We start from the raw sequence: 27,471 nt of genomic DNA, 5'->3' as shown, positions 1-27,471 counted from the left end.
TGGATATTGGAATGTTTCAGATTGTCCCAGAGTTTTCTAAGCCTCTCCTCATGTTTTTGAATTCTAGTTTCTTCATTGTGTTTCGGTTTGGTGTTTATTTCTTCCTTTTGTTCCAAATTGTTGCTTTGAGTCCTGGTTTCCTTCCTGTCACTGTTGGTTCCCTGAATATTTTGCTTTATTTCACTTTGGGTATCCTTCATTTGTTCTTTCATTTTTTGACCAAGCTTAATAAGTTGTGTGAGCATTTTGATTAGCAAGGCTCCGAACTCTCTATTTGATAGGTTGGCCATCTCCTCATCACTTAGCTCTCTTTCTGGAGTTTTTCTCTGTTCTTTCATATGGGCCATAGTTCTTTGTCTTGGTGCACCTTAGGTACTCACCAGGGCAGGGCAACCCTCCTTGCTGCGCTGTGGTGCTGTCTGTGGGGGAGGGGCCAGAGATGGAACAATGCAGCTTGCCTGCTTGGCTCTAGCCCCACTTTCCAATAAACACTCATGTGAGACTGGGGGTTTCTCCCACCCTGGTAACCCCCACCGTGGTCCATAGTCAGCTCTGAGTCTCAGTTTCCCATTCAGACAGCCCCACCTGCATGATCTCCCACCTTGCCCCAGATTCTCTCTGTTGGCCCATCTTACTGGTCTGGTTGGTCTGGTCGTTCTGGTTGACTGTTTCTCTAATTCCTTGGTTGTCAGAGTTCCATACAGTTTGATTTTCTGGCACTTCTGGTTGTTTATTGATTTTAGATTTGTTTTTGTCCTCCTTTTGGTTGTGAGAGAAAGCAAAGGGTTTCTACCTATGCCTCCATCTTGGTTGGAACTCAGCAGATCCATTTTTAATTTTTTGAGTTACCTCCATACAGCTTTCCATAGTGGCTGCACCAGTCTACATTTCCACCAAAAATGCAAAAGGGATCTCCTTTCTTCACATTCTCGCCAGCACTGGTTGTTTGTTGGTTTATTGATGATAGCCATTCTGGCAGGTGTTAGATGGTATCTCATTATGGTTTTAATTTGCATTTCTCTGATGGTTAGTGACAGAGCATCTTTTCATCTGTCTATTGGCCATCTGTATATCCTCTTTGGGGAAGTTTCTATTTGGGTCCTTTGCCCATTTTTTAATTGGATTGTTTGTTTTTTTTGGTGCTGAGTTTTATAAGTACTTTATAAATTTTGGATATTAGCCCCTTATTTGAAATTACCACCAAATATGTTCACCCATTCTGCGGATTGTCTTTTTATTCTATTGATGATTTCCTTTGCTGTGCAAAAACTTTTTAGTTTGATGTAGACCCATTTGTTTATTTTTTCTTTTGTTTCCCTTGCCTTGGGAGATATTTGTGATAAAATATTGCTGTGAGCAATGCCTGAGATTTTGCTTCCTATGTTTTCTCCTAGAATTTTTATGGTTTTGGGTCTATCATTTAAGTTTTTAATCCATTTTGAATTTATTCCTGTGTGTGGTGTATTCATTTTCTTGCACATGTCTATCCAATTTTCCCAACACCATTTATTGGGCTAAGACAATCTTTAGCCCATTTTATGTGCTTGCTTCCTGTCTAATATTAATTGACTATAAATGTGTGGGTTTATTTCTGAGCTCTCTACTCTGTTCCATAGATCTATGTGTTTGTTTTTAGGCCAGTACCAAGCTGTTTTGATTACCATGGCCTTGTAGTGTAGTTAGATATTAAGTACTGTGATTCCTCTAATTTTGTTCTTGTTTCCCAGGATCAGTATTGCTATGTGGGACCCTTTGTGGTTTCATGTGAATTTTTAGACTTCCAGCCAAGATGGAGGCAAAGGTAGATACACTTTGCCTCCTTGCACAACTAAAAGAAGGACAACAACAAACTTGAAAACAAAAAATAACCACAACAGCCAGAAGATCGAAGTGTATGGAAGTCTGACAACCAAGGAGTTAAAAAAACATTCATTGAGACTGGTAGGAGGGGCAGAGACGGGGAGCCTGGGTGGAGAGGACTTGTGGCAAGGCAGCAGCTGAGGACTGGGCTGGGAGGGTGGCAGGGTGGTGGCAGCTGGCAGACCAGGCAGTCTCACATTTGCATGCAAGTACACCAGGAGGAAAAACTAGGGCGCGAGACACACCATGCAACCCAGATTTCTAGCACAGGAAATAAAGCCTCAAAACCTCTGACTGAAAAATCCTGTGGGGGTTAAGGCCAGAGGAGAAACTCCCAGCCTCACTGGTGAGTTTGTTGGAGAAACCCACAGGGTCCTAGAATGTACACAAACACACCCATATGGGAATCAGCACCAGAAGGGCCCAATTTGCTTGAGGGTAGCAGGGGAAGTGACTGAAAACCTGCCGAGGAACTTCCAGGACAACTTTAAACATTCCAACATTGGAATCAAAGAGGTACCAGAAGGAGACGAGGAAGAGCAAGAAGTTGAAAACTTATTTGAAAACATAACGCAGGAGAACTTCCCCAATCTAGTAAAGGAAATAAACTCCAGGAAGTCCAGGTCTCTTACTGTAACCTTGGTTTTAAAGCCTGTTTTGTCAGATATAAATACTGCTAGCCCAGCTTTTCTTTCCTTTCCATTTGCATGAAACGTTTTTTTCCCAACCCTTTACTTTTAGTCTGTGTGTATCTTTGGATCTGAGAATGGTCTCTTGGAGACAGTATATATATGTGTCTTGTTTTCTTATCCATTCAGCTACCTTGTATCTTTCGGTTGGAGCATTTAAGCCATTTACATTTAAAGTGATTGTTGATAGATGCATATGTAGTGCTATTTTATTGTTAGACTGTTTTCTTCATGTTTGTTCTTTCCTACCTTCCTTCCTTCCTTTTCTTTCTCCTTCCCTCCCTCCCTCCCTCCCTCCCTCCTTCCCTCCCTCCCTCCCTCCCTCCCTTCCTTCCTTCCTTCCTTCCTTCCTTCCTTCCATTTCTCCCCCTCCTCCTCACCCTCCTCCTCCTCCTCCTCCTTCTCCTTTCTCTTCTTCTTTCCCTCTTCTTCTTCTTGCAAGCCCTATAACATTTGTTGCAGTACTTGTTTCATGTTAACAAACTCCTTTAGTCTTTTCTGGTGTGGGAAGCTCCTTGTTTCTCCTTTGATTTAAAATGATAGCCTTGCTGGGTAAAGTCACCTTGGTTGTAGGTCCTTGCTTTTCATCACCTTGAATATTTCATGCCACTCCCTTCTGACCTGAAATGTTTCTGTTGAGTAATCAGATGCCAGTCTAATTGGTGCTCCCTTGTGTGTAACTACCTGCTTTTCTCTTTCAGTTTTTAGGATTCTCTCCTTGTCTTTAAACCTTGTCATTTTAATTATGATGTGTCCCAGCACAGGACTCACTGGGTCCAACTTGTTTGGGACTCTCTGAGCTCTCTGGACATGTGTCACTTTTTCCTTAACTAGATTAGGGAAGTTTTTGGTCATTATTTATTCAAATAGGTTCTTGATCCCTTGCTCATTTTCTTGTCTATCTGGTATTCCCATGATGTGGATGTAGTTATGCTTCAGGTTGTCCAAAATGTTTCACAAGCTCTCCTCCTTTTTTTAAAACTTCTTTCTTCTTTTTTTTCTGCTCTACCTGGTGTTTTTTTTTTACCTTATCTTCCAAAATACTGATTCTATCTTCTGCTTCATGTAACTTACTTTTATTCCTTCCAGTGTATTATTTATTTCAGATATTGCATTCTTTATTACTGACTGGTCATTTTTTATGGTTTCTACGTCTTTTTTCATGCAGTTTAGTATCTTTATAATCATTACTCTAAAATCTCTATCTGATAAATTGCTTGTGTGCATTTCATCTAGTTCTTCTGGAGAATTCTCCTGTTTTTTCACTTGAGGTCTGTTTCTTTGTCTTCCCATTTTGGCTGCTTTGTATTTTTTGCCTCAGATGTTAAGCTAATCAGCCAAGGACCTGCTCAGATTTTAACTTAATCAAGCTGTAATCCATAGCCTGGTTCAAGCACCATAGGGTGAGGCAGAGCAATTCCTGTAGGTGGTGCTATTGCTTCCCCTCAGGCTGATTCCATTTGGAGGGGAGTGCTGTACCTGAGTAAGATGGCTTCTGCTGTATGGGAAATGATTCAGAACAGGGATCCTGGTAGCTGTTCCTTTAGGTCTATGCCCAGAGCCACACTGCCCCCACCCTCCGCAGGCTGTCCTCAAGTGTCTTTATTCCACTCTGCCCTCCCTTGGTGGAGGCTACAAACAAAATTTTGTGCGTTGGCCCCTTCAGAGAGTCTCTGATTCTCCAGCCATCTCACCATGGCAGATAGAAACCCTGTTGCTTTTCACAGCTGGATGTATTCTGGGTTCCTTTCCAGCTCTGGGGCTGTAGGCTGAGTAGCCAAGCTTGGGTTTTAGACCCCACACTTCTCAAGGGAAACCATGGCCACTGAAATATCCCTCCAGGACTTCAGCAGACACCCATGGGAGCCCAGCCAGCCCTCTTGCACCTCCTCCACACTGGCTACCAGTCATACTGTGATAAAGTGGTTCTTTCTGTCTGTCCTTGGTTATAAGGCTTCTCTCCAGGTAGTGTTCAGTTGGTTATTCTGAATTATTTCTCTACAATTTAGTTGTAATTCCAGATTGGTCCTAGAAGGAGGTTAGTGTAGCTTGCATTTACTCCCCCACCACCCCAAACCATCATTATATGAAATGTTAAAAGACTTATTTAAGAAAAAGAAGATCAAAACTATGAACAATAAAATGGCAAAAATACATATCTATCAACAAATACATCTAAAAAACAAACCAAGTAAACAAGAAGAAAGGGATAGAGTCATGGATACAGAGAGTGTTTTGATGGTTGCTGGGTGGAGGGGGCTATGAGAGAATGGGTGAAGAGGTGAGGGGATTAAGAAATACAAATAGGTGGTTACAGAATAGCCACAGGGATGTAAGGTGCAGGATAAGAAATGGAGTAGCCAAATAATTTGTCCACATGACCCATGGACATGAACAATGGTGGGGGGATTGCCTGAGGGAGTTGGGGGATGCTGTGTGGAGGGGGGACAAAGGGGGACAAATCAGGACTATTGTAATAACATAATCAGTAAAATATAATTTTAAAAATAGTCTTGAAAGTAAAACTACAAAGTGGAGACATGACCGACTGGTTGCCAGTTAAAGAGTGGGAGGAGAAACAATCATAGCTAGGAAGGAACAATGCCACGAAGCCCTGTGGTGATGACCATATAGCTTGACATGGTGGTGGTTACACAAAGCTACATATATGATAAAATTGCATGGAAGAGCACACACAAAACTGAATACGTGTCAAACTGAAGAAAACTGAATGAGTTCTATGGACTGCACCAATGTTATTTTTCTAATATAAATACTTTATTATATTAATGTAAGATGTTAATATTGCAAGACATTGGGTAAAGGGTGTACAGAATCTTCCTGTAAATTTATTTCTAACTTCTTGTAAATTTATAATTATTTGAAAATAAAAAGTTGGAAAAAATCAAGACCCAACTATGTGCTGTCTCGAAGAAATGAGTTTGAATACACCACAGAAAGATTAAAAATAAAAGAATAGCAATATATATACCATGCAAAAAGGTAGCATAAGAAAAACTTGAAGAAAAAAGAATATTACCATAGATGAAGAGGGGCATTTCATAATGATAAGAGGATCTCTTTATCAAGAATACATGAAATCCTGTGTGGCTATACACCTAAGAACAGAGCTGAGAAATAGACAAACCACAGCTACACTTGGGGATTTTAACACTCCTCAATATAAAATTAATGAAACAACAAAAAATATAAAAAGTTAGAGAAGATTTTAAACATGATCAAACACATCAAATTGAAATTTATAGAACAGTATATACTTTTATTCTGCACTGTACTGGAGGTTCAAGCCAGCACAATAGGCAATAAAAGGAAATAAAGGTAAAGAATGGAAATAAAGATGTAAATCTATTCTTATTCACAGACAACATGATCTTCTATGTAGAAAATCTGAAAGAATCTGCAAAAAAGCCCCTGACTAATAAGAGATGGTAGAATTCACAGGAACCAAGGCTAATATGTATACATCAATTGCATTTTTGTGTGCTAGCCACGAACAGGCATTCTGTTTAATATACTGGTTGTAATAGCATCAAATATGTGAAATGCTTAGTAATAAACTTAACAAAATAAGTGTAAAACACTTAAAAATGCACAATATTACCAGATATTATAGAACTAAACAAATGGATAGATGCACTGCATTCATGGATTGGAACACTATTAAGATGTCAATTCTCAAGTTGATCTATAGACTTAATGTAATCCCAATAGAAATTCCATCAGATTTTTCCTACTAGAAATTGATAAATTGATTCCAAAGTTTATATATAAATACAAAGGATCTAGAAGAGTGAAAAGAATTTTGAAACAGAAGAATAAGGTTGGAAGACGCACTATCTAATTTCAAGACTTCCATAATACTATAGTAATTGAGACAGCATACTGGTGTAAGGAGAAACATCGAACTGTTGGATGGAATACAGTCCAGACATAGACCCACAGTATATATAAACTCTTGCAACTCAGTAAGATAGTAAACAATCCTATTTTAAAAATGGGTAAAAGATTTTAACAAATACTTTACTCCAAAAGACACACAATTGGCAAATTAGATGTTCACAAAAAATGTTCAGTATTATTAGTCTGCAGTACAATAAAAGTTTAAAAACCAAGTGAGCTAGCACCACAAATCTACTAGAATGGTTAAAAATTTAAAACATTGACAGTATCAAATGCTGGCAATCATGTGGAGGAACCAAAACTTTGATACATTGCAGGTGGAATTCAAAATGGTAAAGTTGCTTTGGAAAACAGTTTGCAGTCCTTTATAAAGTTAAACGTGCAACTCAGCAATCCCATACCTCTTTATTTATCCTAGAGGAGTGAAAACGTACAAATGTTTATAGTGGCTATATTCATAATAGACACAAAGTGAAAACACATCCAATAACTGACATCTAACCCACATATCCCACAACTGTTAAATACATAAATAAATTGAAGTACATCTCTACAGTGGAATACCACCATTGATGCATGCAACAGCACAACATGGATGAATCTCAACAGCATTAAGCTAAGTGAAAGAAGCCAGAAACTAAGGGCAAAATACTATATGATTTCCCTTGTACAGCATTCTTGTAAGTCAAAATTATAGTAAGAAAAATAAGCTTAGTGGCTTCCAGGGACTGAGGATAGAAGGAAGAGACTGGCTTAAGAAAGAAGAATCTCATTTTGTGTAATTTATACCTCAATTTTAAAAATGTCTTAAAATTTTGTAAGATTCAGCAAAAGCAGTGCTTAGAGGGAAATCTACAACTTTTTATGCTATAATTAGAAAAGAAAAATTAAAATCAATAATGTAAGTTTCTGCTCTAAAAATATATAAAGAAGAAAAATTAAATGCAAACTAAGAAAAGAAAAAAATATGAGTAGATATCAATGAAATAAAATAATAGAGAAAATTTAACAATCAATATTTGGTATTCTGAAAAAAAATAAAGAAAATTGATGAACCTTTGCATATTAGCCAAGGGAAAATAAGGGAAAACATAAAGTACTGATACTAGAAATGTTAAAGACAATATCACTAGAGATCCTCTGGACACTAAAAAAATTTTATAAAGCAATATTATGAACCAATAAATTTGACAACTTGGATGAAATATACAAATCCCTTGAAAAATACAAAATACCAAAGCTGAAACAAGAAGAAATCGAAAATTTGAACATTCCTATATGTTAATGAAATTGAATTTACATTTGAATGCCTTCCCACAAAGAAAAGTCCAGTCTCAGATGGTTTTACTGGTGAATTCTATCAAACAGTAAGGAAGGAAAATATTCACATTACACAACTCCTTCAGAAAATTTCTATTTGAAAGTGAGGAACACTTTCAACTAATTTTATAAGGTTAACACAACCCTGATACCAAAACTAGACATACATTACAAGAAATGAAAACTATAGCCTAAAACCCCTCATTAGCATAAATATAATCTATATCAAGTAGAGATTCAAATCTAGAAGTATATAAAAAGGATAATATATCAAGATCAAGTGAAGTTTATCCTAAGAATTCACAGGTAGTTTAACACTTGAAAATAAATCAAAATAATTTACTCTAGCAACTGCATAAACAGAAAAAATCATATGATCATCCAAATAGATTTTTAAAAATCTGATGTAATTCAACATCAATTCATAATTTAAAATAAACTCTCATTATACAAAAAATAGAGAAAACTTCCTCAACCTAATAAAGACCATTTTAAGAAAAAAACCCAACAGCTAGCATCATACTTATGGTGAAAGATTTTCCCCTAAGAATGGGAACAAACAGTGATAGTAGGTCTCATTACTTGTACTGACATTGTAGGACAGATCTTAAGAAATACAATAAGTCAAAATAAATAAACAAATAAAGAGCATAGAGATTGGAGAGGAAGAAGTAAAACTATTTGCAAATTACATGATTGTGTATGTAGACAATATTAATCTATAAAAAAACTAATAGAATGAATAAGTTAATTTACTAAGGCAGCAAGATCACAGCATCAATATACAAAATTAATCATATTTCTCTATAATAACAAACAACTAGAAAAGAAAAAATTTAAGTAAAAATTTTAAAGTGATATTTATAGTAACACCTAAAATACTTTGAGATAAATTTAATAGGAATATGTGTAAAACTTCTACATTAAGGTTATAAAACACTACTGAAGGCCCAAATAAATGGAGACATACACCACGTTCAAGAACTAGAAACTCAACATTGTTAAGATGTCAGTCTCCCCCAAAATATCTCTGTAGATCCCACAATACCAAAACAAACTCTGAGCAGTTTTTTTTAATAGAAACGGACTGCAGCTCTCCCCTATTTGCAACCCTCCCCTCCCCTCCCCTCCCCTCCCTTCCCCTCCCCAGCCTCTCTCTCCCTCTCTCTCTCTCTCTCTCTCTCTCACACACACACACACACACACACACACACATACACACACACGCGCTCATGCCTTTCCCCCTTTCCTTCCCCAGGCTCATTCTCTTCTGAGGAGCCATTTTTTCTTCTAAGCTCCAAGGACCCTTCTTTTGCCTCTGTAAGTCATTTCCTAAATCTACGCAACCCACTGGCTCACCTTTATTACCTCTCTGTGATTTTCTAAATAAACTTTCTCTTATTAAAAAGACAAATAAAAAAGATAAAAATAGAAATAGACAAGATGATCATAAAAATTATGAAGAAATATTAAGGTCATATAAAGCCCAACTATCTTAAAAATGAAGAACAAAATCCAAGAATTTATACTGCCTGATTTCAAGAGAAATAAACCAACACTTATCAGTTAATTTAATTTTAACCAAGACACCAAAGCAATTCAATGGAGAGAGAAAAGCCTTTTCAAAAAAAATTAACAAACAAAAAAACCAGTTCCCCCACAAAAACAACAACAAAAACCTTGGCCCATACCTCATACCATCAAAAAAATTAATTCTGAACAGATCATAGAACTAAATCTAAGGAACTAAAAACTACAAATTTTCTGACAGAAAATGGACAGAAGTCCATTTTTGTGAACTTGGAATAACAAAGGTTTCTTAGTACCCAGAAAGCACTAACCATAAATGAAGAATTGATAAAAATGGACTTCACTAAATTTAAAACTTCCTGATCATCATAAGACCCATTAAGAGATGAGCAGACAAGCTACAGACTGGGAGTAAACATTCACAATACATATCTGACAAAAGACTTGTGTATAAGCAACTCATAAATCTATAATAAAAAGACCAACAGCGAAATTTTTTTAAAAAGGAAAATACTTAAATAGCTACTTCACAAAGAAGCTATGTAAGTAGCTAATAAGCACATAACAAAGGGCTCCAAATCATTAACCATCAAGGAAGTGTAAAGTAAAATCACAATAATATACCACTGCACCCTTACCAGAATGGCTAAAAGTTACAAGTCTGATAATATCAAATGGTGATGAGGATGTAGAGCAGTGGGAACTCACACAGATGACTGGTGGGAGTGTAAAATTACAACCAGGTAAATTACAACTGGGTAAATCAGTCTAGCAGTTTCTCAGTGATTCCACTTTTAGGTTTTACCTAAGAAAAATGAAAACACATATACACAAAAGATTTGGACAGGAATATCCATACCAGCTTTTTAAATAAATCCTAAAACTGGAAACAACCCAAATGCTTATCAACAGGAGAATGGACAAAGAAATCATGATATAACCCATAGCCAAATACTACTTATCAGTAAAAAAGAAAAACTGACATACTCAATGACATAAGTGAACCTCAGATACATTATACTGAATGAAAAATCCAGACACCATAGAGGACATACAGTAAGATTTCATTCATATAATATTCTAGAAATGACGAAAATAATCTGTGATGAAAGAAATCAGGACAGTGGTTATATCTACGGATGGATAGGATGGGATTGACTCAGAAGGAAATGAGGACTCCTACTAGGGTGATGAAAATGTTTGATATATTGATAGGAATGGATTATATGTGTGTACACACTTACGAAATTTTATCTATACATTTCCATATCTGTACTGTATAGCTCAATTAGAAAAAATAGTTTTGAGAAGTCAATTGAAAAATAATCATTAAGTTACTGTAACAAAACAAGTTCAGTAAAGTCTGCTCATAAGAAAAGTCAATGTATGGTGCCAGATGGGTACTAGACTTACGGTAGGGAGAATACTTTGTAAGGTATACAAATGCCTAGTCACTATGTTGTACACTTGAAACTAGTATGATATTGCATGTGAACTATATTGAAAAATAAATTAAAATAAGAGAAGTCAAAATAAAATCTGGGACCTATTATTGGTATTGAAGACTACGTAATTAAGAAAAAAGAGAAAGAAGAAACAGGGATAGTCATCAGGGCCATTATTTATTGAGGGCTTAATAAGACCTCTGCTAACTGCTTCACATGAATGTTTCTCATTTAATTTTCACAACAACCTATTTTTCAGATACACTAGGAAAAACATGCTTTGGTAAACAAATGTTCTCCCTCACTATCCTTAGCAAAAAACTTAGGTATAAGGCCTTTTATAAACTTAATACCATGGTACTTTTTTCTCTTTTTAAATTTTCAGGCAATAATTTGCAGCTGTTTTCTTAAATCTACTACCACTAAGAAATGTGAACCACAGGGGAAAAATGACCATTACCTTTTTTTTGTTTCAGTAATACTCATAAAATATGCACCAGATCTATGACTAGAATTCTTGAAACATTTTAATTCTGTGAAATTCACATTACTAGACTACCCCTCACAATATAAATTGGAGGCTAGAAAGCAGGATTTGCCTAATAAATATTCTACCTCCTGCTCACCACTAAAATGAGCCTAGTATAACTTCCCTACCATCTCAACTAGAATCTGAAGAAGAAAACTACTCCTAAGCTTCTATGTAATAGCAGGTAGTGTTACAAAAGGGTAAGATGGTCCTTACCACATCCAGTACAGCACGGAGAGATACATCCAGGTGTACAGTGGTGGCTTCCGTCCAGTCATGAACTGGCCTCACTTCCTTGTGATATTTCTGTAATAGCTGCTTGGTGAGATGATACAAAGCAGAATTCCTGGGATGAGGTGTATCTATGGCTAGGATTCCTGGAAAAGGAAACTATCATTGTGAAGATGAAAATAAGAAGAACTTAGCATCTTTAGGAGATTTCACTCTTCCAGATTTGGTGGCTTACTCCGATTTGTTTAAGTTTACAGTTAGCTGGTAGAGGTTTTGGCAGTTTTAAATAACTGATGTAAATAAACTGATGGCCCAAGTGCCCAAAAGAGCAATCTCATTGCACAGATGAATAAATCAACCCCATCTCCAAGGATGCCAAACCCATGATTTCATTTTTGCAGCAAACATGCATCTTGAGGACAGAATCCTTTCTTTGTTCCTGTATCACCTTCTCCTGGTACACGGAGAAACCTTCCTATCCACTTAGCCAAACTTAACTTTCCCATTGGATTTTTCTTTTGATTTTCCATTTGTAATTCAACAGTTAAATAGAAAACCAGACAAAAACATGGATAAACCAATGAAAGCAAAGATCTTTGTGGATTTCTAAATAATGGGGTTAATGAGATTCCAATTCTTACTTTTCTCCTCAAAAAAATCAATTTTCTCACTTGGTATGTCTTTAAATAAAATGCACTTGTCAGAAAATGAGATCTTCATTTTGGGAAAATTCTCTTTGATTTCAGGGAACAACCATTTCCTGAGATCCAGGAATCTTGATTTGTAGAGGAATAGTGATTGGTGTTGAGGAAGGGGAGGCCAGGGGAAAAGAAGCCAGAGAAATGAGCATCAACAATTGGAAGTGACAAATTTGTGAGGGTTTTCTCTGAATTGCAAAAAGATATTTTGTTCACAAGCTTTGCCAGCCTTTGGGGAATTCAAAGCTTCACTAAGTCATTGGACTGAAGCAAATTGCACACCTCCTGCCACAGTGCATGAGTGAAATCTGTCTGCAGTGTCCTGCACATGAATTCATCGGGGCTTTCAGTGGTTTTGATGGTTATTTTGATGAGCTGTTGAAGGTATGCAGGATTCAGCAGGAAACTGTAAATGAGATATCTTCTCCCTCTGCGACAATCCTGTTTATACCCATTTCTTTATGAATGATGTCATGTCACTTGCTGCCACAGGCAGCAATTTCTATGATTTATCAATGTCATTGTGACCAAAATGCCAACAACAATGCTGGAGTAGCAATTACAGACTCATTGTGGGCAGTGGAATATTCACTTTCATTACCATCAGAACTGGAAGCCTAATGAGAATATTAACTTCCTAACTGTTCACCCGAGAAGATGCTTAAAATGGCATCAGCTATTCAGGCGTGCGAGACTAAGGTGGGTGGCTTGAATCAGACATCATTTTTAGGGTGTTTTGTGAACTGTGATTGTCAGAAAATGTGCTGTAAATCTCTACCTGAGATCACTTCTTGCTGGCATACCCCAGGGGTGAGAAGTCAGAGGCACAAAGCAAAGCTTGTCTGGTGCTTTCTTTGCAACTTGCTTTGGGCAACCTCGCTTTTACTTCTCTTGGAAGTTCCCAATTCAAGTCCCAGTTGGGGGAATACTGAAACTGCATGTTTCAATACCAGAAACTGCCTCAGACAAGTTAAAACATAATTCTGAGAAATGAATCTGTGTTCCCTATACCCTCTTCTCATAAAGACTCAGATTCCCCTCTACTATCTTTTCTAGGAAACAATCAATAGGTCCCCTATGGATAAACATATTTCCTAGAACATGTCAAAGTCTTTGGATAAACAGAGAAAGTTTTGGAAGCTAGAACTAGGAACAAAAGAAAATCAAGCAATGATAAGAGAAAATAAAAAGCAAAAGGAAGTAGGTTTAAGTTAAACTATAAGGGGAACTTTCTTTGTTTAAAATGGGAAGAAATAATAAATTACATTTCTACTATGAATGCAAATTTGCCTGAAGAGAAAGATCTATTACAGGAGAGAGATTAAGGATTTAAGTGACCATTAATTAGCAGTAAATTATGTCTCTTGAAAGCTAATGTGACATTCACACAAGCACTAAATGACTCACAGTTAAGTGATGTTTCAACAGACACTGATGGAAGCTATCAACAAACCCAGGGACCATTCCTCACTAGCACTGCCCCCTAATAATCAGCTTCAAATGATTCACTTGTAAGATTTCTGGAAGGTAGAATGTGTTAGGACCTGAGATGTGAATCACTTTTAGGTGAAGAGAGATTTTTTTTTTTAGAAAAGATAAGAATGCAATAGAATTATTCCTTTGTTTTCCTTATTTAAATGAGTTTCTCTTCACACACCCATCTTAAAATGTTCTGAGCACTTTGATTAAAAGAGCTTCTCTGGCTTCAGTGAATATACTATCTTTAGGATTAAGAGAGTTACACATACATCTAAGAGGTTACAAAGAAATACAGGTTTAGGTACATGGTACTACTTATTGAAAACTTGCCATATGTCAGGCAATAGGCTAAAAGCCCTTTACATGAATTAACTCATTTAACTTTTACAACAGCCTATGAGATAGACACTCTACAGTCATATGAGTCACTATTATTACAGGTGAAGGACTATAGACTTAATGAGGTTAGTACCACCTAAGGTCATACAGTTTGTAAGTGAAGAGGCTGGAATTTAAACATGAGTGATCTGTGACCTGGCTCCCTGAAAATATTAGGAACAGCAGCATGTAAACTTTCAAAAGAAAGATTGACACATCGCATGCTGTACATTATTGGGCAGAAATAGTTCATCTTTATTTTCTGAGTATATATGTTTTCAGGTCAATAATAAGTATATGTTATATTTGCATTGCACCTTACAACTTCACCATGCTTATTTGATCTTCTTGGATGTACAAAATAGTTAACTTACAGGGAAACTGAAACTCTAAGAGATTATAATCTCTAAGAGACTTGCCCAGGGTCACCTGGCCGGGAGTAGTGGAGCAGGAACTAAATGGTGCTCTTAATCCAGGCCTTCTACCCCAGCACACTGTCTCCCAGGAGCAACCGTGGACTGGTGGTCAGTTCAGTGATCTTATATTTACATATCAATTTGATACTAACCCAGGTAAAATTCTAAAGGGTAGATTTTTCTGCAACAAATATACTCAGTATGATTTATCCCTAGGCACAGAGTGTTAGAAACTATTAAAAAACCCTTTTCTGCCACATTTAAAATAAAAATCAAGCATAATACAAAACAATAGAGAGACATTGTTAAGAAGAATTTCTTCTGTTTCCTTACCTTTATCTATTTTATCTTAGTTTAATGTTCAAAATTATTTTCTCCTAAGGAACCCATTTGGCATTTAATGAAATTTCCTCTGTTTTCATTTTTATAATTAAGATAGGCTTTTATCCTTTATGTTCAATACCCAGGATTTTTATATTTTAATGTTAAGTGGCTATTTTTTCCTCCTCTCAATAAAAAAATCATTTTCAGCCCTGGCTTGTGTGGCTCAGTGGATTGAGTGCTGGCCCGCAAGCCAAAGGGTCGCTGCTTCAATTCTCATTTAGGGCACTTGCCTGGGTTTCAGGCCAGATGCCCAGTAGTGGGTATGAAAGAGGCAACCACACATTGATGTTTCTTACCCTCTCTTCTCCCTCCCCTCTCTCTAAAATAAATAAATAAATTTTAAGAAAAATAATTTTCAGTTTCTTGACTACTGAATTCCTTCCTCATCTCCATAATTGACTAATTCCACTTCCAGCTATATTTTAAAACATGGATATTCAGATTTAGACTCTAGGAGAACCCTCAAGAAAGGAGGATATTGGGAAATACCAGCATAAAGATAAATTCTTGATTTGTGCATGTTTTCTAAGAATCATTGTATCTTAAATGGTTCAGTTCAGTAGAGTTAATATCCACAACATGGAAATTTAGTTCCAAAAATTGAGGAAAAATATATTAGCTTCTAAAGTATTTTTAAGAAGAATTATATACCCAGAATATGCAAGTTGACAGTACCGGTTTTTAGAGAAACATTCACCTACACAAACTTTGTGGCTTGATGTAAAGCTCCTAATGCCAAAATAGTATTCAGGAGTCTCTAGCCATGATGCATCCTAGGGACTCTTTGGATTACCAAAAGCTTATGATCAAGCCAAGACTATTTTTTGATAATTAAAAATATACAATTCAGACATAAAAGCAAACCTGAAAGAGAATGCCCATACTCTAAGTGAAAATCACAGCAAAGAGAGTGGTTCATAGAACAGCGGAGATTTAGCAAACAATGAGAACATTTCAGAACCTATTTTCAGCTATGCGTAAAAGCCTCACTGTGTAACTCTGTATGTGTATGTATCTGTAATTGTAGGAGCAAAGTCATAACAAATCATTGGTCTCCTTGTAGCTTCACAAGACTTCATGTACAGATGAATAAATATGAACACTCATGAGGAGTTAGTTATATACAGCATACTGTAGAAAAATATTGTCTCTAGTTTCTAAGAGTTAATACTCAATGCCTAGTGAAATCATTTAGAGAACTCACCTGAGGCAGCCACCAGGATGAAGGGCCACAGAGGAGCCATTGCACTTGCCAATGTTTCTGGAAAAAAAGGAGAAATGCAAACTTGCCTGTAAGATGGAATGCCACTTAATTTTTCCTAAAAGGGCTTGTATTGTCTTCACTTGGCTCTTCTTTGTTTGCCAGTTTATGTTCTTGCTAGTGCTGTTTTGTGAGCACTAAATGGAAACCTAAGGCAATACCAACACTACAGAAATGTTTTGGAATTCATACCATCTCAATGTCCCTTAACTTCTGCATTTGGTTCTGCCCCAGGGTCAGATTATGGCCAACATTTCAATTTTCTTGACAGGAGATATCTAAATAAATAATGTAATCTAAGAGGCGCCCTTAAAGAGAGGAAATTCCACACTAATATGATTTCCTTAACAGCCTTTACCTAAGGCAATACTCTTGCTAACATTCAGGACACTAATTTCATTAATAATTGAGATCCAAATAGCTGTTCTAAATATGCAGTAACATCTCCAGCATTTCACAATGGTTATTGGACTTGAATTACACAAAGCAAATGGAAACTTGGTATTGCCTAACAAAGAACAACTGCTAACAACGCCATGATAAAAGTGCTTTTTTGTTTTTCCTAAGCCCCTTTAATGAAAAGAAACATTGATTTTTGATAAACAGGAGTGCTTTTTAAATTTTTATTGCCCACAATTCAGAAAGTAACTATGCAAGAGAGGATCCTCTGCACTTATTGAACATAAGAACTACCAATGTTTAACATCATTCAGTAAATTTTTTCACTTTTTGATTGAGTACCCATTCACTCTTCATTACTTAGAAAAAGATCACAATTTTATATAATAACTCTATTATAACTTCTATTGGTAGACTCCCAGATGTTCTAGAAACAAAAACTACATTGCATACCATTTCCAATAGCTCCCTTCTTTTTACTGTAAATGAGATTATAGAAGCACAATTGTGAGATAAGTTATCACAAAGCAAATTGAGAGGGGGAAAGTATATACCCGATTCGTGTTCTCCTAATTATCCAGTCCCTTTGTTTAGAATCCATGAAATTCTCTTACTAATTTTTATCTACCAATAAAATGGTAGCCAGATTGGTTTCCTACTCTTGGTGAAGAGAGTTACAAATGTGGAAAAAAAGGGAAAATGAAGATGACCCTTGTGGTGTTGAGTTGGTTTTGGGGATATCAGTGTGAACTCAGGGTTTTCAATATATGTAGCTCAATATAGAAATCAATACAAATGTAAATTTGTGTGTACACATGATCATACACAGCCATATCCCTAGCTTTGTCTACTAGATGGCCTGGGAGTAAGGTCACCCCAATAGCAATGATTATATCCAGTACCCAGATTTTAGCGTATAAATACTGCATAACCTAAAAGGAAGAAATGAAGAAATGACAAATGCCAGCGCTGAGATGGCATAAGAGCCTAGAGCATCTTGTTGTATCATAAAGAAATGCTGGAAGAATGATGGGGACATGATAAAAAGACCTAGAAGCCAGCTTGAAGGGGCTCCCCATTGTCAAATCTGGAGCAATTCAAGCATCAAAATCGATAATGGTTGTGAAAAATTATAACCCACTAAATAAGTCATAATTCACAAGTCCTACTGATATAAGTAAATAACTGAAAGGGAAGAAAGGAAGGCTTTTCCTTAAATTAGAATGCCAACTAATAAGCGTAGAAGGACTGATGGATCTTCACAGTAATAATTCACTCAAGACACATCAATGGGTGATAAAAACTAGTCAGTGAAAATTTGATAGGGAACAGAACATTTACACAAGATAGTAATTTAATTACAAAGATCGGGAAAAAAAAACTTTCAGTGTAGAAATCTGGCACACAGTGCCTAAATCAAGTGGTGAAAGTTAACATCACCAGTCATGAGAATTGTGTGCCACAAGATGGAAGACATAGCATTATTTCTGTTATCCTGCCAAATATTCACTACTTGAATCTACCCAAAAAGAAATGCCAGACAACCCCATAGTGTGGGGCATTCTACAACACAGCAGGTATGTAATCTTCAAAAGAGTCAAAGTTATGAAAGTCAAGGAAAGACTAAGAAATTGCATCAGCCCTGGCTGGTATGGCTCAGTTAGTTGTGATGTTGTCATGTGACCAAAATGTTGTGGGTTCAATTCTCGGTCAGGGTGCATGCCTGGGTTGTGGGTTCAGTTCTGGCCAGGGAGCTTAGGAGAGGTAACTGATCAGTGCTTTTCTCTTGCATCAACGTTTCTCTTTCTCCCTTTCTATCCCTCTAAAAAGCAATGAAAAAAAAATGTCTTTGGGTGAGGAAAGAAAGAAAGAAAGAGAGAGAGAGAGAGAGAGAGAGAGAGAGAGAGAGAGAGAGAGAAAGAAAGAAAGAAAGAAAGAAAGAAAGAAAGAAAGAAAGAAAGAAAGAAAGAAACTGCATCAAACAAAATCAGATTAAAGGTACATGACAAGTCACTGCAATGTGTGATTCTGAATTTGATCCTTTCATTATAAAGAGCAGGTTTGGGAGAATTGGTGAAACTCAGATGGAGTCTGTGGATGAGATAGTAGTTATGTACTAATGTTGGTATTCTGATTTTGATTATTTGAGGTTATATAAAAGAACATTCTTAATCCTCAGACTTCTGGCCAAGATGGAGGCACAGGTAGATATACTTTGTCTAATTGCACAACAAAAGGAGAACAACAAATTTTAAAACAAAAAATAAGCAGAACTGCCAGAAAATCGAACTGTACGAATGTCTGACAACCAAGGAGTTAAAGAAGAAACATTCATGCACACTTGTAGGAGGGTGGAGATGGGCAGCCAGGGCAGAGAGGATTCGTGGCAAGGCAGTGGCTGGAGGAACCAGGTTGGGTGAGGCAGTAGCTAGTGGACTGGGCAGACCCACATTTGTGTGGGGATAAACTGGGGAGTGAGACAGACTTCACAACCCAGGAATCCAGCATGGGAAAATAAAGCCTCAAAACCTCCGACTATAAAAATCTGTGGGGGTTGTGGCAGTTGGAGAAACTCCCAGCCTCACAGGAGAGTGTGTTGGAAGATCCACATGGTCCTAGAATGTACACAAATCCACCCACCTGGAAATCAGCATCAGAAGGGCCCACTTGCTTGTGGGCACTGAGGGAAGTGACTGAAAGCCAGCTGAGAGCCCAGCAAGCAACATTGTTCCCTCTTGGACCCCTCCCTTACATACAGGGCCACAATGCAGAGACCTGGGTTGCCATGCCCTGGCAAATACCTAAGTCTCCACCCCTTACAATATAACAGGCACACTGAGACAAAAAAAAAATGTGGCCCAAATGAAAGAACAGATCAAAGCTCCAAAAATAGAACTAAGGATGAAGAGATAGCTAACCTATCAGATGCACAGTTCAAAACACTGGTAATCAAGATGCTCACAGAAATGACTGAGTATGATCACAAAATAGAGGAAAAAGTGAAGGCTATGCATAGTGAAATAAAGAAAAATATACAGGGAACCAACAGTGATGGGAAGGAAACTGGGACTCAAATCAATGATTTGGAGTAGAAGGAAGAAATAAACATTCAACCAGAACACAATGAAGAAACAAGAATTCAGAAAAAATGAGGAGAGGCTTAGGAACCTCAAAGACATCTTTAAATGTTTCAACATCCAAATCACAGAGGTGCCAGAAGGAGAAGAGGAACAGCAAGAAATTGTAAACTTACTTGAACAAATAATGAAGGAAAACTTCCCCAATCTGGTGAGGGAAGGAAGACCTCCAAGAAATCCAAGAAGCTCAAGAGAGTCCCAAAGAAGGTGGACCCAAGGAGGAACACACCAAGGCACATCATAATTATATTATCCAAGATTAAAGATAAGGAGAGCATCTTAAAAGCAGCAAGAGAAAAAGAGACAGTTGCCTACAAAGGAGTTCCCATAAGTCTAACTGCTGATTTCTCAAAAGAAACTTTACAGACAAGAAGGGGCTGGAAAGCAGAACTCAAAGTCATGAAAGGCAAGGACCTACATCCAACATTACTCTATCCAGCAAAGCTATCATTTAGAATGGAAGGGAAGATAAAGTGCTTCCCAGTTAAGGTAAATTTAAAGGAGCTCATCATCACCAAGCCCTTATTATATGAAATGTTAAAGGGACTTATCTAAGAAAAATAAGATGATCAAAAACATGAACAGTAAAATGACAACAAATTCACAACTATCAATAACTAAATGGAAAAAACAAAAACAAAAAAATTAAGCAAACAGCTGGAACAGTAATGGAATCACAGAAATGGAGATCATGTGGAGGGTTATTAGTGGGGAGGGGGAGTGGGGGATGGGGGAAATATACAGGGAATAGGAAGCATAAATGGTAGGTACAAAATAGACAGGGTTTGAAAATGGAGAAGCCAAAGAACTTACATGTATGACCCATGGACATGAACTAAGGTTGGGGAATGCTGGTGGGAGAAGGGGTGCAGGGTGGAGAGGAATAAAGGGGAGAAAAAAATGGGACAATTCTAATAGTATAATCAATAAAATATATTTTAAAAATATTCTTGTTTATAAGAATAAAACACTAAGTAATCACAGGTAGAAAGATATCATGTTGGCAACTTACTCTAAATGGTTGGCAAGGGGTAGAGGGAGGTCTTCTACTATTCTTCCAATTTGCTGTGCATTTGAAAATACTTTTGTGGGAAAAAATAATGACATGTTACCTTGTAGAGGAATTCTGATACAAAGTTATAGAAAATTTATTGGAGAAGTATTCTTCAGAGATACTTATCTGTAGATTTATTGATCTAGTGACCAGAAAAATGAGGCTTCATTGAGAGAAAAGATCATCATGAATTGCTCTGGCCTTGAAAGTCCCAGCACTTCCCATTGGTTCTCCGAATTGTCATCTTTCACCTATGAGATGAATTTGGACAAGAGGAAGGCAAGCTGCTGGCAGCATAACTATGTAGGTAGCGCTTTTTATAGGAAAGGAACACAGAAGCTTGCCTTTTATGCAATGGTTTAATTTAGATGATGATCAACATTATATTTTACCACACATTTTACAATAGTAGCCATGACTCTAAGTCAAACCTTCTGGGGCATGCTACCTCTCCCTTTCTTCTCATTTTCTGATATACCCATCTGTTACTGGAAGGCTTTTGTTAATGATGTGTGATACAGGTACATTATGACCTTCATTAGCTAATTTAACAATAGTCTGGTGATCCTGCCCATTACAGCTCTTTATTGGCTGATGAATTCTGCCAAGATTGGAAAGGTTTTGTGTGAGCAACTTATCTTCAAAGCTGTTTTACACAGATGCTTCTTGATTGTTCCTTGACCACTCTGCCCTGCACACCCAGGCAACTTAGATATGTCTTTTTCCAACTTGACTGCCCTGTCTACATTTAGTTTGTTTACTCGGTGCCTTTTGATTTGCTATATCTCCCCTGCTCAACCTGTAATTTAAAAAAGAAAAAAAGAAATTTCTTCTCACTTCTTAAATATTGTACTTTTTATTCACACTATTTCTTTCTTTTTAGTTTTATTTTAGTAGTTGTTCAAGTACAATTTTCTGTCCTTTACTCCCATCCCAGCCCACCAACCCATCCCTTTCCACCTCCCTCCCATTTCCACTCCCCCTAGTTTTTGTCCATGTGTCCTTTATATTTGTTCCTGTAAACCCTTCCCATTCTCCCCTGAGATTCCCTCCCCTCTCCTCTCTGGTCACTGTCAGCCTGTCCTCTATTTCAGTGTCTGACTATATTTTGCTCATTTCTTTGTTTTGTTGTTTAGGTTCCTGTTAAAGGTGAGATTATATGGTATTTGTCTTTCACTGCCTGGCTTATTTCACTTAGCATGATGCTTTCCAGTTCCATCCATGCTGTTGCAAAGGGTAGGAGCTCCTTCTCTCTTTCTGCTGCATAGAATTCCATTGTGTAAATGTACCATAGTTTTTTTATCTATTCATTTACTGATGGGCACCTACGTTACTTTCAACACTTGGCTATTGTAAATTGTTCTGCTATGAACATTGGGGTGCATAGGTTCTTTTGGACTGGTGTTTCAGGGTTCTTAGGATATAGTCCCAGCAGTGGAATTGCTGGGTCAAAAGGCAGATCCATTTTTAGTTTTCTGAGGAAGTTCCATACTGTTTTCCATAGTGGTTGTACCAGTCTGCAATCCCACCAACAGTGCACTAGGGTTCCCTTTTCTCCACAACCTCTCCAACACTTGTTGTTTGTTGCTTTGTTTATGATGGCCATTCTGACTGGTGTAAAGTGGTATCTCATTGTGGTTTTAATTTGCATCTCTCTTTTAGCTAGCGATACTGAGCATTTTTTCATGTGTCCCTGGATCCTCTGTATGTCCTCCTTGGAGAAGTGTCTGTTCAAGTCCTTTGCCCATTTTTTAATTGGATTGCTTGTCTTCTTAGAGTGGAGTCGTGTAAGTTCTTTATATATTTTGGAGATTAAACCCTTGTCTGAGGTATCATTAGCAAATATGTTTTCCCATACAGTTGGTTCTCTTTTTATTTTAATACTTTGTTCTTTAGCTGTGCAGAAGCTTTTATTTTGATGAGATCCCATTTGTTTATTCTTTCCTTTGTGTCCCTTGCTCTAAGGGACATATCAGTAAAAATGTTGCTGCATGATATATCTGAGATTTTCCTGCCTATGTTCTTCTCTAGGACTTTAATGGTTTCATGGTTTATATTTAAATCTTTTATCCACTTTGAATTTATTTTTATAAATGGTGTAAGTTGCTGCTCCAGTTTCTTTCTTTTTGGCACGTAGCTGTCTAGTTTTCCCAACACCATTTGTTGAAGAGGCTATTGTTACTCCATTTTATGTTGCTGTTCCCTTTGTCAAATATTAATTGACCGTAGAGACTTGGGTTTATTTCTGGGCTCTCTGTTCTGTTCCATTGGTCCATGTGCCTGTTTTTATGCCAGTACTAGGCTGTTTTGATTACAGTACTCACACTATTTCTTATAATCCATTAGTCAAGGATTTCACCCCACTTACATATCTCCTTCGAAAGGATAAATATTTGGGGTGGGGGGAATTCTATTCAGGCCCTTCAAGCAGATTAGTGTTTAAATCAAATATCACAATCGTTGGGGGCTAAGCATTCAAGTTTCTTAAATATCACCTGGGAGAAAGAAAGACATTAATCTGAGGTTTGAACTACCATTCTCTGACAGCAGTTCAAGATAGGCCTAACATTAAGAGAGTATGTAGAAATACACTTCTTTCTGAGCTCTCTTCTCCACATTCCCATGAGCCTGGGCACTTGTTTCTCCATTATTTCCAAATAAGATATGGCACCTTTTAGACGGACCAGTGTCTTTTGGAGAAAACAGGGGGAGAGGGTTTATTATGCAAATATAATAAGAAAGTGTTTATTATGCAAACAGCAACTGAGTTACGTGTCCTTTAAGACTGCTAAATAGTTTTTAATTACTGCTATATCAGTAAATCCCATAAATATGCAAATGCAATTAGTTCACAAAATAGGCCTTTAAATATCTTTATTCCTCTCCAACAAAGTTCTTTGAAGTTAATCACCAACTCCCTTTGTTTGCTCCCTTGGCAGTCTTGCTAAAAGTGACAGGAATTTTGACAAATGTATATATTCAGAGGGAACCAAATTTTCTGAGCACATCTGGTCAGGCTAGAGGAGGAAAGCAGAAATGGACACTATGGCCAAACTCAGATATTTAATGAGGAGATTCCCATGTGAAATTTCTTTTACTCTAAAGCATTGTCCTCTGAAATAAATATCAAGGTAACCAGTGGGGCACCACTTCAAATCCAAAGCTACACTCAATATTTGATTTTCTTTTGGCTCAAATTTCATTAATAATAACAAATGCACATTTTTCTGGTCCCTGAAAAAAATAAAAATAAAGAAATAGAATGCCCATGAGTCTGACCGTCATGATTTACATGACATGTTTTTTATGGGAAGTAATAGAACACATGAGCTACGGTTACAGGCTTTAAAGTCAGACACATATTATTTTGCCTCCCAGATCACTGTTAGATGCTCAAGGCCTTGGACAAATTGTTTACTGTTTCAAAGCCTTAGTTTTTACGTCTGTAGAAAGAGTACCAAAAGCTCTGTTTAGTTTTCTATGACTGCATAACAAATTACCACACACTTACCAGTTTGGAACAAAATTCAAGTATGAGCTGAGTAGGTCAGAAGCCCAGGAACAGCATAGGTGGGTTCTCTGCACAGGGCCTCCCAAGGCAAAAGCCATGGTGGTGATCTGGTGCCAGGTCTTACTGCTGCACCAGTGCCAGTTGTGTGCATGCCTTCCCAACTGTGTGCCTCAACACCAAGAGAGTAGTAGCCTGGAATCAGCCAGGATGGGAGTATGTGCCACGTGGAAATCAGAAATTGTACAAATCAGGGCCTCCCCACACAGGTCACTAAACATCTACCAGCACACCACAGCTCACTTCCCTAAATGTACAGGGTCTCGTGAATATCCCCATGATCACACTTACTCAGCTGTATTGTGACTATTTACTTTCCCATCTCTTCCACAATTCTGTGAATTCCTTAAAGATAAAGCACTGTATCTTTTTTTATCCTTACCTGAGGACATGCTTATTGATTTTAGAGAGAGGGGAAGGGAGGGTGGGAGGGGAGAGGGGGAGAGGAGAGAGAGAGAGAGAAACAGTGATGCGAGAAACATCCATCGGTTGCCTCTCCCATGTATCCTGACCAGGGACCAAAGTTACCTGTGTCCCAACTGGGGACCGAACATGCAATTCAAACACATGCCCTGACAAATCAAACTGGCAGCCTTTTGGTTTACAGGACAATGCTCCAACCAACAGAGCCACACCAGCCAGGACAGAGCACTGGATCTTACTCATCTTGGTGTCTGCAGCCCAGAGCTTGGTACTTCATGAGAGCTCATTGAATGTTTGAGAGGGATGGAATAATTAAGTGGGCAGAAAAGAACTTCAGTTTATGCTTGAAAGATGACAGCAAAGAGGGTCTAGCTTTTTCACAACTACATACAATATGCTTTCCTTTCACCACCCATCTCACAAAGGCTGAGTGAGAAGGACAAGCTGGGTTCAGAGTGAGATTGCTTTATATTTTTATGGTTTGTTGCAAACCCAGCTAGCAAACAATGCAAAGGATAAACATGGGACCCAGATACAGGTATTTCACACCTCTCTTTGATTTTTTTCAGAAGGTGCCTAAAATTCAGCAATCTCAGTTACCAGGAGTGAGGTATCCCTCCTAAAATGCAGAGGAACATAGAACTGTGAGCTTGCTGCTTCTATGTATGCCCACAGCTACACACCAGTTCCGGCAAAGTGCTTAGGCTGCAACTTAAGGCAGGTAGTCTCACACAGTAAACCATGCTGTCCAGGGCTTTTGTACAGCTTATGGGCCTTGAAGTCTTGTTGTGAACTAAAGGATCACCAGTTTGATTCCCAGTCAGGGCACATGCCTAGTTTGAGGGCCAGGTCCCCAGTTGGGGGTGCATGAAAGGTGACTACACATTGATGTTTCTCTCCCTCTTTCTTCCTCCCTTCCCCTCTCTCTAAAAACAAATAAAATCTTTAAAAAAAAGATATTCTGGTTCAGTTCTAAAGTTCTGGATTATTTCCATGTGTACTGTGGACTCAAGATGGGGCAAGGTCTTAGATCTTTTCCAGCCTGTTTTATGCATTTATGCATTCATCTGCTCACTATGTGGAGAATTGTGGTAGATGCTGGGGATACATAATGATAAGAAAGTTCGAGGAACTTGGGGTGGAGGTGACAGATAAGAAACACTTATAATAAATGCCAGCAGCTGAGGAAGATGAAGGTAAAAGAAAATGAGCCTAGACTTGGGGTGGGGTAGGAGAAGTTTTCACAAACAGCCTCCTTTGTCCTGGTAAAGACAGTAAACTAGGTGAGGAGAAGGGGTAATGGAGCTCCCAGCAGAAGAAATAGCATGTGAAAAGGTAGGATGGTGAAATGAGAGAGCATAGTACCTTCCAGAAGACTGGCAAGCCTCACTTTTTAAAGGTGTGTGGGGGGGGGGGGTAAGGGGCGGGGGAAGCAGGAGGGGGCGTTGTACAGATGACTCCAGATTAACAAGAGTTGACTGGATTAACAAGGTCATGTAACAAAGTGTTAAGGAAAATATATTGGAAAATATTGTATAAGTTTGCATATGTGCTGCAACTGTAAAGCAGTCTCCAAATGGCTTGCAGCAATTATTCTAAAATGCACAACAGCTGTATTTGTCCCCTTTCTGCCATTGCTGAGATTTACACTGTCATTGCTCCAGAAGGAAGGCGTAGCACTAATAACAGGTTGGCGGACTTTGGCTGGAGTGTGACAGACCTCTAGTTAGAGCCCTTAAAGACTACAAGCAAAGAGAGGGAAAATGGAAAGTTCTTTGGAAACAAAAGTGAATGTAGTCAGAGCGCCACCTTGTGACAGCTGTCATGCCTGCAGCTCCAGAAAACTCCAACGTATTTCACATTTTATTATAGCAGTGATTTTTCAGAATTTTTAAAACATGCAATACCTGGCTATTTAGTCAGAGGCACTGACCTCTTTCCCCTTAGATTGTCAAATTAAAAAATGACAACAATCAACACAACAATAGCTGTCTGGTATAAAAGAATCAAAATTATACCTATTTTTTTGTCAGATTGGCAAAAATATGTTTTTTGGTAAGTGGCAGAATTTTAGTAATTAGTTTATGTGTGCCATGAGATGAGGAAGGTGAAAGTTGCTGTATTATACTGTGCACTTTCACATGACTTGAAGGTCATGTCATGCCTCTGTTCATATCATTACTCTTTTTCTTTTGTTCTAAATACCCTTCCTCAGGTTCCCCAACACCAATGCACACCAACCAGCCTGATTTACCTCTACTCTGCTCACAACTGTCAATAACTGCCTCCCTGCTTACTTCCTTACTCTCGTTCTTCCAAACTTTTTGTCCCCAGGAGCTCCCAAGTTTCCTAGTGACTGAGCAACTTCTCAAGGGCTACCTTCTCTACTCTTTTTCTAAAAATGACAATAAATAAAGCCTTGATTGTCCACCTCTGAAAAGTTATAAAAAATATTTTTAAAAGCCATGTAGAATTTTAATATTAGACAGAAGTAAAATTCCAGAAAGTTGACTGTCTTAGACTCAGTTTTTCTGAAGTATACCTGAGATAAGGATTTGTGTATGCGTGCTTTTTGTAGAAGGACTAAAAAAAAAATAGCCAAGGAAAAAGGGTTGTTTTAGCCTAACACTGAAGGAAACTTAACAGTAAAAACTTTACTAAGAGTTTGTCATTAGTAAGGGAGCCTGGCTGTCATGCCCTCACTCATACCTGTTGGGGTCAGGGTGGCAGGTAATGAACTCCCAGGCAT

At 37.7% G+C, this 27,471-nt stretch overlaps 1 protein-coding gene across 1 annotated transcript in view; it reads right to left on the bottom strand.

The window, feature by feature from the left end:
- The window catches only part of HTR3B (5-hydroxytryptamine receptor 3B), a 56,903-nt gene extending 29,432 nt beyond the window's left edge, over positions 1-27,471 (bottom strand). The window contains exons 1-3 of the mRNA XM_045837375.1: positions 27,432-27,471; positions 16,085-16,141; positions 11,511-11,671 (exon numbers count right to left, since the gene is read on the bottom strand). Of these exons, the coding sequence (XP_045693331.1) occupies positions 11,511-11,671; positions 16,085-16,141; positions 27,432-27,471 (258 nt within the window). The remainder of the gene's footprint in view (positions 1-11,510; positions 11,672-16,084; positions 16,142-27,431) is intronic.

Source organism: Phyllostomus hastatus, unplaced genomic scaffold, assembly GCF_019186645.2.
Source record: "Phyllostomus hastatus isolate PE091 unplaced genomic scaffold, TTU_PhHast_1.1 phas_contig_113, whole genome shotgun sequence".
Classification (NCBI taxonomy): Eukaryota; Metazoa; Chordata; class Mammalia; order Chiroptera; family Phyllostomidae; genus Phyllostomus; species Phyllostomus hastatus.
Note: the sequence above shows the minus strand (reverse complement) of the source record. Positions and strands in the feature narration are given on the sequence as shown.